General features: G+C 46.7%; 1 protein-coding gene across 1 annotated transcript in view; it reads right to left on the bottom strand.

Moving 5' to 3' along the window:
* GHR (growth hormone receptor) overlaps positions 1 to 15,321 on the bottom strand; it is a 176,812-nt gene that overhangs the window by 94,698 nt on the left and 66,793 nt on the right. Inside the window, exon 3 of the mRNA XM_019532011.1 lies at positions 12,324 to 12,404. Coding sequence (XP_019387556.1) covers positions 12,324 to 12,393 — 70 coding nt within the window. The 5' untranslated portion in view covers positions 12,394 to 12,404. The remainder of the gene's footprint in view (positions 1 to 12,323; positions 12,405 to 15,321) is intronic.

Here is a 15,321-nt window from a genome sequence, read left to right as displayed (position 1 = left end):
AACCTACGTGAGAGGTCAGACCTGTCTGACTGCTCCTCCCAGCAGATGTCCGGGAAGTTCAGGTCCCCCATGACTACCACATCTTTAGCCTTCACTACCTCTGTGAGCTGACCTAAGAATTCCTGGTCAAGCTCTTCTCCCTGGTTGGGAGGTCTGTAGTAGACCCCCATCATTAAGTCTCTCTCCCCTCAACTGCCTTGTACTCTAACCCAAAGCACTTCAGAGTGCCCCTCCTCTGACTCCTTACTAATTGACGAGGATGTGTATTCCTCCTTGATATAGAGTGCCACACCCCCACCTCTCCTTCCTATCCTGTCCCTCCTGTACAACCTATAACCCTTGACATTCACCACCCAGTCATGCGTAGAGTCCCACCACGTTTCTGTGATCCCCACTATGTCCGGCCTGGTGTCAGCCATCAGGAGGGTGAGTTCCTCCTGCTTGTTTCAAAACATGAGCCAGTTAGCTTTGAAATGAACTTAGCTCAAAAACATTGATGGACACACAGACAAGTGCATGCATGCATACATCCATGCATGTGCACATGCCCACCCACCCCAGCAAGTTTTCACTGCTACCCTGTGAAACATACTTCATCGTATAAGAACTTGTTCCTTTGCCCTTTTGATAGCTGTCCTAAGAGTTAGGTAGAATGGTGGGTGGTACCTACCAGATGCCACACGTGGGTATTCCCATTTGCAGAAAACACCAGAAGAATTCACTATTGTGTTTAAGTGTACTGAACTGAACTGTGTGTATTACAATTGCCTTACACATACTCTTATTTCACCAGATAACTTTAAAACACTTCTCACTTCCATCCCTAATCATTTTTGTTATACATACATACTTCAGAAAGGTGTTAAGGAGTTTTAGAATTCGTAATAGAGCAATCTTTCCCCTCCTGTGCATTGCCAAACAGGTAAACTATTGGTTTCTGACAATTTACAGGATAGTTATTTTACTTTGGGGTGGGGAGGAGGAGACACATGCCCAGCAAATAAATAAATGTATTAAAACAAATGGCTTTATGGAAAACTATGCAATACTAACTGTATTCATTAGTGTTCCTAATAAAGTAATTTAATTATTAATTGGAAAATATTAACCTTAAAAGTTACTAGCAGTCAGATTCTGTAGCACTTGCCAATGCCACTTTAAACATCATGGGTTGCAAACAGTCTGCTCATCCAATGTCTTTTGTTTTTCAATAGTGAAACAATAGGAAAAGGTCAGTTCAGAAGATGTCAAGAATCACAGTGTCATAGAAATCATAGAAAGAAGGACCCACAGGCTGGTCTTATGGGCTAAATGCAATCAGACGAGGTTCAACAGGGACAAATGCCAGGTCCCTGTTGTACATCATGCTAATCTGAGTATTCATATGCACTTGTTTAAAATTTACATTTGTTAAATGTTAGCCCAGCTGTTCCATCTCTTACAGCAGGCATAGCTAACAGCTGCTAAGTGCCTTTCAAAACAAAATGACTGACAACCTTTAGAACAGCATGTGACAGCAAAGCATGTAATTGTTGTAGTCACTCTGTCAAAAAGTGGCAAATAAAAGGCATGGACATATATTTTAATGAAAACAAAAATGGGCCCAAATCTACAGCCTTGATCAAGGACCCAGGCAGAGGTCTGCATCTCAATTCTGTAGGGTAGCCCCACCTCTAAAATCAAGCTTACACTGTGGAAGGGGGGAAAGAGGACCACACAGAAGAGACCAAAAACAAAGCAAAACACACTGAATGCCTATATACATGCCTGAATATAGTTCAGGATAGTGCTAATAGTTAGAATAGCTTTGCTAAGAAACCAGTTAAGACAAGAACCTGCTTGTTTATCTAGTTGAGTGTTTCCCAAACTTTTGTAACTGTGGGCACATTTCATCCTACACCTAAAAAGGTACACACATTTTTCCAAAATATAAACATAATCCATTCCCCTGCTAGAGGCATTCATACCAGTGCTGAGATGTAGTGTTAAAAAAAGAACTCCATAACCTTTCTGAAGTTCACAGCATCTCAGTAGAAAATCATGGATCTAAAATCAGAAACGATATGAGAAGGACCTTGAGGCTAGAGAAGTGGAGAATCACTGATCTAGCTGATGTCATTTAAGGATGACGGGGACCATACCTCACACCGCTGTGCCCTGCTCTTCCTACCATCTGCCTCCTCCTGCTCCTGGCCTGTACGTCAGGAGGCAAGTGCAGCCTCCACTGCTGAGGCTACTCTTGCGTGGTCTCACACATCAGCAATCACCACCATGGACCTGTTGTGGGGGGGTTATGGAGAGGACGAGCCAGATGCCAGCTTGCCTGCTTACAGCAGGGTGCACTCCTGGGAGCGTAAGGCGGGCTGGCACAGGGGCTGCCTAGGGGCAGGGAAGGCTGGGGGAAGAACGCAGCAGTGGCAACAGTCCCCAGAAGAGAAGCTGCAGGCACCACTGGAGTAGCTGGGACAGGCACAGGGGACAAGAGTGTTTATATCCTCCCACGGGGATCCTGCAGCACACTTCTGGCACTCTCATGGCACACCCTTTGGGAATCATTGATCTATTGTACAGCTGTAGTCCATCCCTCTACATTTCAGTGTTACAGCTCTGGAAATGTTCAGCAAACCAACTTCATGGCACGGAAGACCACAGGTTAGAGTAGTCATATTTCTCTCACCTCAAAATGAGCTACTTCATTTCTTCAGCAACTGTCTGAGCTCTGGTCTCAGTTAAGCCAAAGTGGGGAGGGGGGAGGCCTAGAGGGTACACAGAGCACCAGAGAACAGAGGTGTGTGCTAGTCTGTGTGTGAAACATTCCTGTTTTTGTCCATACCTGTCCCAGACACCCCACTGAGAATGGGACAAAAGCGCTCCTTTGACCAAACTGATGGGATGCCAAGGACAGCTGTACTGGGTGGTGTTCACCCATCTGGAGAAAGACCAATAGAATTTCATTGTCAGGCCTCCAAATTTGTGCCACCTGCCCCTTGACTTGCACCCAAACACAGCCCTGTGCCACTGCCTGGCCCTGGCCCTGGCCCCAGCCACCAGCTGAATGCAGCCCCTGGTCCTGTACTGCTGCCTGAACATGGACTCATCCCAAGCGCTGCTTGCCTTGTGGATCCAGATCTAGCCTGGGGCCCAGAGCAAGTTTGACATTACTGCCCTATTTAGTCAATCCAATGAATGCTGTGAATGTGCATCAGCAGCAGTACATTTTCCTTTTTTCTATTCCAGACATGTACTACAGTATGTGTTTTGCTGTGGCCGGTGTGTTTATCCTTAACACACCATTTGCTATGCAGTGTGTACCATAAATGGCAGCTGTTTATTAAATATATACCAGCATGTATCTGCATGCAATGGACCTATTGTACTTGATGCCCACTCAGACAAAATGCACATTGTTTATTTTTCTGTGCAGGATTTGAAATCTCTGTATTCCAGCCATTTTAGTAAATGTGAGGCCATGGAAAGAAAAATAAAGGCTGGCAAAATTTCATGTAAATAATGTAACTTAATTTAAATGGCTGAAACACAAAGGGAAAAAAAACAGGAACCAACAATATTTCTCATTTTAAGTCATCTTGTATAACTGTAGAATAAATGGACATACTGCATTCTCGCCAACCCCTCTGCCTCTGTTAAGTGTCTGTGAATAGAGACTTTTGTTTAGCTCCATAGAAAGTGAGATTTTAGGGTGGAAATGCTGACAGCCACAAGCAGCAGGACATCACCACAAGCAGCAGGACATCGCTATGTGTGGCTAAGCAAAAGAAGTATTTATGGCAAATAAAATTTTAGTCTAGAATTTGACCCTTACTGAAACCCAATTGCAGTTGTTTACCATCTTGATTCTCTCTGTTGCAATAAGGCCATCTCAATACTGTATTGTATTGGAAACCACACACTTTAATTATAGCCTTGATACCCGGGGCACTTGGCACTAACAAAACAAAATCGATCACAGTCAGATATGATCAGACACCTAACATCTATGGCCCAATTAAACAAAGTATTTAGCTCATTAACATTGAACATTAGAGTATTTAGTTAGCCACTTAAGCAAGTGAAGAACTTTAAAAGCACCTGTTTAAATGTTTTATTTGTGGGGGGGGGGGAGCAGGGAAAGCAGCTTCTTCCTTCGGATGGTGAAATAACCCAATAGCTCTTTTAAAAGATACAGAAAATGACCCTTATTTCCAGCTCTCTGAGGACATGACTCTGTGAATTGTTCTTGGAGTGTCAGTGTCTGAAGTTTTAAGGGTATTATTTTGGTTAGAGCTGTAACAACCAGCCTTTGTACCCTGGGCTGTCACCATTCCTTGCCCCCCTCAGAACTGGTAGCCCCAGTCATCCACCCCTAGTTATGCAATGATTTTGGTTGTATTTTGAGTAAATCCTTGCATTTTCCTTGTAACAGACACAGAAATCCTGCACAGATCTGAAACCCTCCATCCCAAAGACAACCAGAAAATGCCCAAGAGCAAGTATGGAGATGCTAAATGGCTCTGAAAACTGGTCTATCCCTCCTTATTATGTAAGTCATGTAAAACAGTTACCTTTGGACAGAAAATACAAAGACATCATTAACATGGTAAGGAGGATCTTTGCTTATGTGGTGATAACAGATACCATGCATAATCCCACCCCTTGCAAATGAGTGGTCCAGATTTAGGCCCAGATTCAGAAAAGGAGATATATGTACAAAAGCAACCAGGGCGCATGGTAGAGGTGATATCTTTTATTAGAACAACAAGATTTTTGCCAAAAAAAAATTTAATTGCAAGCTTTTGGGCACAAGCACCCTTCTTCAGGCATCAGTTAAAAGACTGTAAAAGTTCTCCTGGATAGAAATGAAAGTTTCACAGAGGAGGAAAATTCCTCTGGGCAGGCAGTTCTTAGCTAGTAAGGAGTCTCTGAGCTCTCTTGTGAGGCTCTGTTACTATGCAAATTACCTTGAACCAAGGCTGGAGCCCTGTCTCAGGTTTCAGGTGGTCACAGTTGCTTTCTGCTTGGGAAATTATGAAGACTTTGTTTAAAAAATCTACCCAGAAGAACTTCTGCAATCTTTTCTCCAGTGACTGATGAAGGATGTTTGTGCCCCAAAGCTTGCAATTAAAGAAAACTGTTTGCAAAAATCTTGTTGGTCTAATAAAAGATATCATCTCTACCACAAGCCCTGATTGTTTTTTCCTCTAGACCAATATGGCTACAATCTGGATACCTGATATATGTGCAGTCACTTTTTAGTCAGAATTCACATGCTTTTCCACTAATAGATGTGATTCAGTAAAGTGTTTCCTAAATATTTAAGCACCTGTGAAGTCCTAGGCATCTCAGTGCAGATTTATGTATTCTGATGTGATATAAGGATGGACTGAGGAGGTGGGTTACTGCACATGCTCTGTATTTCTGAGGTTTTGAATGAAATGTGTGGGTTAGCGTTTAAATTCTACGCAAGGCCGTTTATGATTCAGTAATTAGTTATCTCAACACTTAAGTCCCTGGGGGATCCATTAATCTCCTGTAGAGGAGGACGACTATCCCTCCCCCTTTTGCTCCATAGCCTAATGATATGCTTTGCTCCTAGCCTACCAAGAGAGACTTGAGGTTTAGGGCTTCTGCAACCAGTGGTTATATTTGTGATTTGAACATACATACTTCACTTCCCGCTTGCCCCAACTGGACGCTAAGAACCATATGCAAGCATTTATATGCATGTATATATCCCCTCATGCTTGGGCTAAGACATCTATTTACTATACTAAAAGTCTTAAACACAAAATATATTATAACCTCTACATGTATAACACAACATTTAATACATGTAAACGTATGTAAACAATATCCCCATACAATTTTCATTTTTGATGGGTAAGCACAGTACTCCTAATGTTTTCATTTATTTTCATCTTCTCAGAAGAGCGGATAAGTAGATTTTTGGTAAGTTTCTATATCAATCCCCCGATGAATGGAAATGTAAACTGTTTAAGACTTGAACTGTCATCACTTTTTCATCAAAAAGAGCTATATCAATTTAAAAAGCCCTTAATTATACATGCCAAGAGGGTAACACAAACACCTGATGAGTCCACAGGAGACACATAGCTCCTGCAAAGCAACCAGCAAGATGTCTTTGGGCTTGTCTACACTACGATTCTTGCTAACAGATGTGCTGGCTAGGGATGTTGAAGAGATTACACCTCAGCAGATGGAGCAATGCCAGTGAAATCCAGATGCAGATGGAGCTGTTCCAACAGAAAAAGGCTCCTATTAACTCAGCCAGTGTCATTGAGGGAAGTGGTGGTAACTCCAGACAGAAAACCTTCTCTTGGTGTTGTGCGCCACCTCTCCATTAGGAGGCCCTGCTGGCATAACTATGCTGGCAACCTATAATGGCAATAGATTTGAATATAGAACAGCCTTTAGCTCAGGGGTAGGCAAAATGCAGCCAGCAAGCCAAATCTAGCTTGCACAAGGGCTTTGTCCAGCCTGCAGTGGGTCCCTTGGTCCTCCCACCCCCTAGGCACGCAGCAGGGCTGGGGTGGATCCATGGTGGGACTGCCTTTCTAGGCGGCCCAGGCAGCAGCAGCTCTTTCTGGCTACTGCCACTGCTGGCCCCAGCCCTGCAGTACTGGTGGGGACCCACGCGTGCAGCCCTCACCTGGAGCACCCCATGCTTGGTCCAGACTTGCCCTTCCAGGCTGAGTAGCTGCTGAGCAGAAACTTGCTCCGCGCAGGGGAAAAGTGGCCCCTCCCGCTCACCACTGCTTGGCCCTTCCTGCTGCAGCTGCCTGCAGCCTGTGCCATGCATCTCTGGCGCCATCACCACCACCTCTGAGCTGCCCAGCAGAGCAGTGGTGGCAGTGCAGAGCAGCTGCTGGGCAGTCTGGGCAGCAGTGACAGTGGTGGAGATGCAGGGCAGCCCTGCACAGCATGGGCTCTAGGTGGATGCAGCAGGAAGGGCCTGGCGGTTGTGATGGGGAGAGGCCACTTTTCTCTCATGCTGAGTGAAGTTTCTGTTCCACAGCAGCTGTTGCTCAGCTTGGACGGGCAAGTCCGGAGCAGGCGTGGGGCGCACAGGGTCAGAACTGTGCGTGCAGGTTCTCACCGGGACTGCAGGGCTGGGGCAGTGGCGGTGGCAGCCAGGAGGAGTTGCTGCTGCCTGAGCTGCCTAGAAAGGCAGTCCACAGCCACCCCTGACCTGCTGTGTGCCTGGGGGGCAGCAGGATGTGCCATGGCTATGCAGTGCAGAAGAGGCATGGGGCCGTGCGCCCTGCCGTGCCACCCTACCACCACCAACAGCATGCAGTACCGGTGAAGCACCACCTTGTTAGGAACAAAGGCCTATTATAAACATCAAGGCCAGGTCCATACAAGTGCAGGTGTTTGGTTCCCCAGGGAATACCCATGCCATGAGTGCTTTGGCATGCAGCAAGTTACTCCAACAGTGGTAGCAGAGGCTGGGGCCAGCACTGGACTGGCCCCAGCAGCCTTACCTGGGGGCCTCCTGGAGCTACAGCAGCAGCAATCCTGCTGGGCACAGCCTGGCTGGCAGCCACAGCGTGGCTTCAGGTAGCTTGGTTCTGCTTTTCAGTGGTGTGTGCTGCCTGTGCATGCCCTGCTCCATTTTTTTTCCCATGGTTTTTTTTAACCCCTGGATATCTAGAGGTCAAAAAACTCTGTGGAAAATATGCAGGGGTTAAACAAAAAAAAGCATGGAAAAAACCTGGAGCAACGTATGCATGGGCAGCATGCCCTTGTACCGTGGAGAACACGGACTGTGTAGTATGTGGTGCTGCAGATGTGTTTGTGGCATCACATAGCTGTGCTCGTCTAGATGTGCCACAGGTATATAACTGAGGAGTTGATTCAATCCAGGGGAAAGCAGGCAGAGAAATGTATATCCCACAAAGCAGCTTGTTAGAAGCAGATATAGCGGGCGTAAGCTTAGCTGAAGAAGCATGAATAGCTGCATTTAAAATGGAAAATGATAGATTATATTACCTTACATAACAATGAAGATATGTATGGATTCTACATTGAGTAACTCAGTACAAATGTTTTAACTCACTGTTACAGTATTCTAAAAAAATCTAAAGTTTCTAAAGTCCGATTAAGTGGCCATGCAAGAATATAATCACGTTAAGTAGAACAGGAATTAAATATAATGCTAGGTGGACTGGGTGTTCAAATGTAGTTTTGCTTTGCTTTCACTAATCATGAATGCTTCCTTCTAAATGTGCAGGGGTGGGGGGAGGAGTGAATTAGTGTAACAAGCCAGCACCACCACATTATTACTGGATTAAAGTTTATTCCAGAATCAAAACAAAACAGGACATGTCCGGTCTCTTTTCCTCTGGGAGGAGACTGGCTTTGGAACTGCTTGAGCCTGTATGTTATTCCATTAGTGGGATAGGCTCCAAATCTGCTCTTCCCTGCCCTCATTTGACTCATGCTGGCTTGTTTGACAGTCTGAACACACTGCTGGGGTTCAGCAGAAGTGAGCAGACAAAATCATTCTTGCTTCATTTTTCAAACTGTGATCACTACATTTTTTAACAGGGAAGGTATTTGGGCTAAATGGCTTTGATTTTATGTAAATTGCACTAGATGATTTATAACTGTTCTATTTGAATATGCATTTAACACAATGAAAATATTTTTATTTTATACATATAAAATACAAACAAAATTGCATAGAAATACACACGCATGCACACACATACTTATTGTTCAAATAAAGCCATTACTTCACGACACAGTGAAAATAGGTATGTAGTCTGCTGGTAAATTTTATCTTTTGCTCAGTTTTTTCATTACAGTAAGCTAAAACAATAAAGCTTTCAGACAAAGTCTGCAAAAGTACCTGTTCTTAGCCAACTGACTTGGTTAGCTCTGGAAATAGGGCTTAGATGCTTTTGAGGATTTTCCCACTGTGTGCCTCCACACTGGTTAATAACTGCCACCCTCCTGTTGTGACCCTTGTCTTTGCCATCTACTGTTTTATTTTCCACACTCACTATAATCTTATCTTATGCCTTTAAGAAATAAGATTAAAGGTGGGGCTTTATCCGGGTCAGGCTCTTCTGTTAATTGTTTATACAGTAACTATCCCCTTATACAGCAGTCGGCAACTCAAGAGTCATGGGTTGGAACAACCTGATGTTGGCGTGAGGTGGGCTAATGTCCAACATAGCAATGGTGGTGGCAGCAGTTTTTCTGTGCTACCACTTCCTCCCACCCTCAAGCTGTGGCACAGGCACAGATCCTCATGGACAAACCCCCTTATGGGCAAAGCCCACCATTGTTGGCATACCGCTGAAGCCTTTTGGCTGTATACTGATGACTCCTGACATTATAGATTTTGGGGTGAAGGAGGAAAGGGGGAAAGAAGGATGCAATGCTGTTAGAGTAATTTCACTTGTGATTGCGGCCTGTGTACCATTAGTGAAGTGAGCTGGAGAGACAGGCCCACTAGCAACAGCATGAGAAGCTTATATGCCAGACAGTTTGCATGCAGGGTCTCATGCAACTCCTAGCATAGTTGATGGGAAGGTTTCAGTGGGAGCTGGGTCAACACAGAGCCAACAAGTGGGTGACTGAATATTCAAGATTTGATCCTGATTGCCCCTTGGGTCCTCCTCCATCTGCCTGTTTCAAGACATCCCTTACCTGTCAGAGGGCATGCACTGGATTTCACTGTGACCCCAGGGTGGACCTAGAGCTTTTGCAGAGGGCCAGCCTGAGGCTGACACCACTGATGTTGTAGTTAAGCCCTATTTTCAGGACTTGGGGGAACATGAACCTTGTGCCAGGCTTTCTGTACATAGGTCAATTTCACACTCCACAGTAGCACCCCACTGCATGTCCCCACATGCAGGAGCGTGCACTTGCACTGGCAAGAAAAGGAGCAGCAAATTCATGTAGCTATTTTTTGCTGTTGAGCATACCTCTGCATGTGCGCTTTGATGTGGAGCAAAATGCCCTGCTTTGGGGAAACTGCTATTTCCCCATTTCTCCCAGGCTCCGGTGTGAGCTGGGGCAGAACTAGAGGAGGGGAGATGCTCTGGCTGGCATTCAGGGCATCTCCCAGAAGGACCAAGCCTCCATGTATGCCAGTGTCCGCTCCTGTGATGTGCGCCACTTGTTTCACAGAGTTTTTGTTTTTGCTCCTGGGATTTCCTGTTAGCAAATTTGCTCCCATGCTGCAAATGTGCAGCATGTGGGGTGTGTTTTAATACAGAAGACAGACTGATACACACACACACACACACTATACCCCCCCAATATGTAATATATACATAGTGTGCACACGTACACACACACATATAAGCGTATGTGTGATATATATATATACACACTAGCAAAATGCCTGTCATGAATGACGGGGTGGGGAGGGCAGAGTGGGGATGCAGTCCCACATCCGGCCCTGCGCCCTCCCCCCACTGCTCCGCTCCAGCTCCATCCCACCTCCTGCCGCCACTCTAGGTCCTGCCCTGCTTCTCACTCCTGCTGCTGCAGGTCCTGCCCTGCTCCCCCGCCTTCCCCCTCCCCCTTCCTGCACTTTTCTGGGTCATGTCCTGCTCCCCCTGCTGATCTGGTCCAGCCCCGCTCCACCCCCCCCACCTTGCTCTGCATGCAGGGTGGGCATGGCACATGGCTGTGTGGAGCAGGTGGTGTGCAGCCATGGGCTGCGGTGCAGGGAGCAGCCGCGGTGCAGGGAGCGCTCGCTGGCTGCATGGTGCGGGAAGCAGCCCCAGAGTGCATCTCAGGGCATGCGGGAGCGGGGTGTGGCACACACCGTGGCATGTGGAGTGGCCACGGCAGGAGGCGCACCTGCTGGCTGTGGTCATGTGGTGTGGGGAGCAGTCCTGGAGTGTGGCACAGGGTGCGTGGAGGGGGTGGTGCACGATGATTGGGACATGGTGCAGGGAGCAGCCGTAGTGTGGAGGTCTGCAGGGAATGCCTGCTGGCTGTAGCTGCATGGCATGGGCAGCAGCCCTGGAGTGTGGCATGGAGTGTGTGGGGGGCGGCCATGGTGTAGGGAGTGGTTGCAGTGCAGGAAGCAGCCGCTGAGTGGAGAACACCTAGTGCAGGAAGCAGCCACAGAGTGGAGAACGTCTGCTGGCTGTGGCTGCATGGTGTGGGCAGAGGACCTGGCTGTGCCCATGTGGCACAGGGAGCAGCCCTAAGGTGTGGTGCTCGGGGGTGTGCATGGCACATGGGGGGCATGCCATGCAGGGGGGCGTAGCTACAGAATGCGGTGCGGGAAGCAACAAGACACCAACAAACTCGGTGGAGCGGTGTCCAGAGAACCTCCTTGGAAGTCATGACATAGTTTGCCATCTGAACGCACAAGGACTCTGGCTGACTGCTAACAATACCACCCCTTTTACTGTGCCCTCTATTCAAGTCCTTTTACTCTGATCTGAAAGAGTTTCACCTGAGGGACATTTACTGTACCACTTGCTTGTACTATGCCACCCTTTACCATGAAATCTCTTACTGGTAGTCGTTTTAACACCATGAATGTACCAGGAAACAACAAGCAGCAACTTTTAGGGGGTACAGAGGTGACCAAAATTCTTTGATAACCTCTGTACCAGAGAGGGGCTTTTGATACAGACAGGGATTTTAGGATAAATGGGTCTTTGATCCCAGCAATCTGAGTGATGATTGCTATCCACTTGGTAGTGTCCAAGCATGCCGCAGGAAGCTTCTGCATTTTAAGCAGCCTATCTGAATGTAGAATAGCTTGACATGAAGATATGTAATATAAGCAGTGATTCAACCCATTCAGTGCCACAGCCCTTACACCAGTGGTCTTCAACCTTTTTATGGTGACTACCATTTTTTGTAAGTAAAGGGCACTCCAGGATCTACTGCTCTGCTCCGCCCCCTCCCCCCCACCCCACCCCTTGCCCTGCTCCTGGGACCCGCTCCGTTCCCTGCCCTCCTCCTGGCCCGCACCTGCTGGACAAGTCACCTGGGCTCTGACTCCACTCACCCAACCCGGCCTGGGCGGCAAGGGGCATGGCTCAGTCCTGCCACTCCTGACTGTGGAGCCTCTGACAGACTGAGATCAACTGTCAGAGGCTTCATGATTGACCCTGGTTTCGAGATCGACTGGTTGGTGACCACTGCCTTAGACTGTTCAATTTGCTGCTTCCCTTTGATATTTTGTTACAAACTCATCTGTGGCCTTCAAAACAAAGATAACAGCTACAATTTCCCCTTCAGAAAAATCTTCAGTGCATACACATTGCCACAACCAAAGAACTCACATTAACAACAAAGACATTTCATCATGAACTCACCCTCACTCGTAGGAAGAGAATCATTTGCACAGATCAGTGCCAATGTGAATAACAGCTGCCAAAGATCCATACCTCTGGGTTCTGCAATCATAAAGAGACAATGAAATCAAAGAGATGATTTATAAACTTGAATTATTCCATTTCAGTACCATTTAAGCTAGCATCTAGTTTATTTCATTTCTGAATAGCGTTAAACCAGAAGTTTATGAAGGTAGTGTATTATGATAATTTAGTGCTTTATGAGGCAATAAAATGTATCTTACAGTTTATGGGAGGCAGTAAACACTACTCTCAGAAACGTACTAGCTGATGAAATATGGTTAAAAGACAATAAGGCTTTTTCAGCACCTGGTCTATGTCTTGAAATCACTAGCACACATTTCTCCATGCAACCCTCTGAGGATGAAAGGATTAAATCTTGAACTCATTCTTGAAAAAGAGAATCCCCTTTAAAGGGGAAAAAATATATTCCCTTGGCAGTTCATACTTCTAGGAAGTTCTGCTGGTTTCTTCCCCATGAGTACAAATGTGCATTGCAAGGCTGCCTAGCACATTTTTAGTACCACCCAGAACAAACATGTATCAACACCCTGATAATACAGAGGGGTGGAATGGGCCATGTGAACCTGCGCCTTTAGAGATCAGGGTCAATTCCCTACTGTGCCACAGACTTGCTGTGGGACCCTAAGAAGGTCACTCAGTCTGTCCATGCTAAAATAGTGCTTCCCTACAGAGTTGGTCCGGAAGTTTCAGAAAACAACAGGATTGCATGTCAGAACTGAACTGTTTTGTGCAAAAAATACGTTTTCACTAACTTCACAGGTAACAAAGGCTACCAACTCACCCAGAAGCTGCAGATCAGCCCGCTATAAGGGCCAAGTAAGTAGCAGAGATAACAAGATACTATACATATCAGAAAACTGGCCCTTAAGTTTTAGGGATATTCCTGAAAAAAAAAGTCATAAATATGTTACAGCAATTACCAAATGAATGCCATGGCTGACCAGCCACTTCAGTGCCAGCACCATGTCCTGTTTGAGACTCCAGAGTGGAGACGGTATATATCAGATACACAAGCTCAGGTGATTCTTAAGTTTTACAATTAGCACACTGTCGGGGAATACAGGCCCCGAGGTCACGGTGGGCCGGGCGGTTTGAGAACAAAACAGGCGGGATTAGCGGTGAGGAGTTCTGAGTGGTACGCAGACTTCTGTGGTTTCAAAACAAAATGGTTTATTACTCACGCTTCTGTAGCATGGGCACAGATGCTTGCTTCAGTTACAGTATGTTACAAACAACGGAGGGGTCTGTTGGCCCACGCGGTTCCCGAGTGAGCCCTTGCATTCTACCCCAAAGGACAGGTGTGGCTGCCCACTCGTTAGTCCCAGGGCTGGTCAACAGCTCATTAATAGGATAAACAAATGACAAAACTGTAACGCGATGAAACAAAGTAAACACTGTGACGCCAGTCCAAAGTGGATGAACGAATGGTCGAAGAGCAGTGTCGAGGTCGAATGCCGAGATGAAGAGGTAAATTCGTAGCCAGTGGTTGGTATCAGGTTGGGATGATCGATATCAAGGTCGGTAGCCGGTGCCAAAATTAGTCGATAGCCAAAGGAATCAATTAATATGAAAACGAGTTGAAACGATCTGCAAAACTGCAGCGAGGAGGAGACCAATAGGCCAGAAGGCCTTGCTGAGAAGCAGTCCCTGTAAGAACAGCCTCTGCTCTCAGCTCTAATCTCTCCTAGCGAGACAGTCCCTGACAAGTCAGCCTCTGTTCGCCAGTCAAGTGGGTCTCCCCCCTGGCTGGGGGCTCACAAGCCTTTTATATGAATTTAGTGGCCAATCAAATTGCTCTCTTCATGGAACTTTCTGGTCAAATTACCTCATGCAGTCTGCAGACCGAGCATGCGTCCGATCAAACTTTTCATGCGACTGAGCATGTGCAAGGTGGAAAACTAGGTCAGGTCTGATTGACAGGCCTAGGGGTCGAGCAGGGGGCATATGCTGACCATGCTGTGGAATTTTCCATTAGCCTAGGCCTTCTGCACATGTCAGAACCAACTCCCTGTGTTGGCAGCAGTCAATCAAAATTTTGCTCTGACACACACATACAGTCATTTTAATCCCCTCAGAACTTAACCAGGATCTGAAAAGACAAACCAAGAGCACTGTCTGCATCTGCCAGTCATTTGTTCTCCAGCTGCCTAAGCCAATGATTCTCAACCAGGGTGCCAGGGCACCTTAGGGTGTTGCCAGATCTTTTGAAGTGTTCCACAGGATATGAGATGATAAGCACGTAAGCTAAGTAGCTAAATGGCAGGCTCGTGCTTATCCCTGCTTGAATGATCTGCAGAGTCCCTCTGCAAGGAGGTAAGCACTGTAATGTAAATTAGTTTTTGAAACCGAGTGCCACTCAATTCACAGGAGTTATGAAGGCATACCGCAAGTCCTGTGAGGCATGCCTCAAGTCCAAAAAGGTTGTGAATCTCTGGCCTAAGCTCACATACATGCCAGTCACCCTCACATACACCCCTGCCATTCTAGTTCGTATGGGATGGAGGGAAATAAGGTTGGGAAAGAAGAGTTTCTTACAGCCCAAGGACAGGAAGAAGAGTTGAAGGGCTGCATTGCCAATGGCTCACAGGAACAAGTGGATTTGTCCAAGTGGAACTCTTGTACAGGTCAAGCTGGCAGCAAGCCTCTCCTCGTAGGGCCTGCCCTGTTGCCCCCTGATCTTGCGAGTGGCCCTCCTCTGGACCCTCTCCATGTTGTCGACATCCCTCTTGAAGTGCGGTGCCCAGAACAGGACACAGTATTCCAGCTGCGGCATGACCAGTGCCACATAGAGAGGGGGAGGATCACCTCGTTGGACCTGCTTGAGATGCATCTGTGGATGCATGACAAGGTGCGGCTTGCCTTCCTGACTGCATCCCCACACTGCCGGCCCATGTTCATCTCGGCATCAGTGATGACTCCAAGATTCTTTTCTGCC

Source organism: Crocodylus porosus, unplaced genomic scaffold (assembly GCF_001723895.1).
Source record: "Crocodylus porosus isolate Cpor-Errol unplaced genomic scaffold, CroPor_comp1, whole genome shotgun sequence".
Lineage (NCBI taxonomy): Eukaryota > Metazoa > Chordata > Crocodylia > Crocodylidae > Crocodylus > Crocodylus porosus.
The sequence above is the reverse complement of the archived record's forward strand: the minus strand, read 5'-3'. Positions and strand labels throughout refer to the sequence as shown.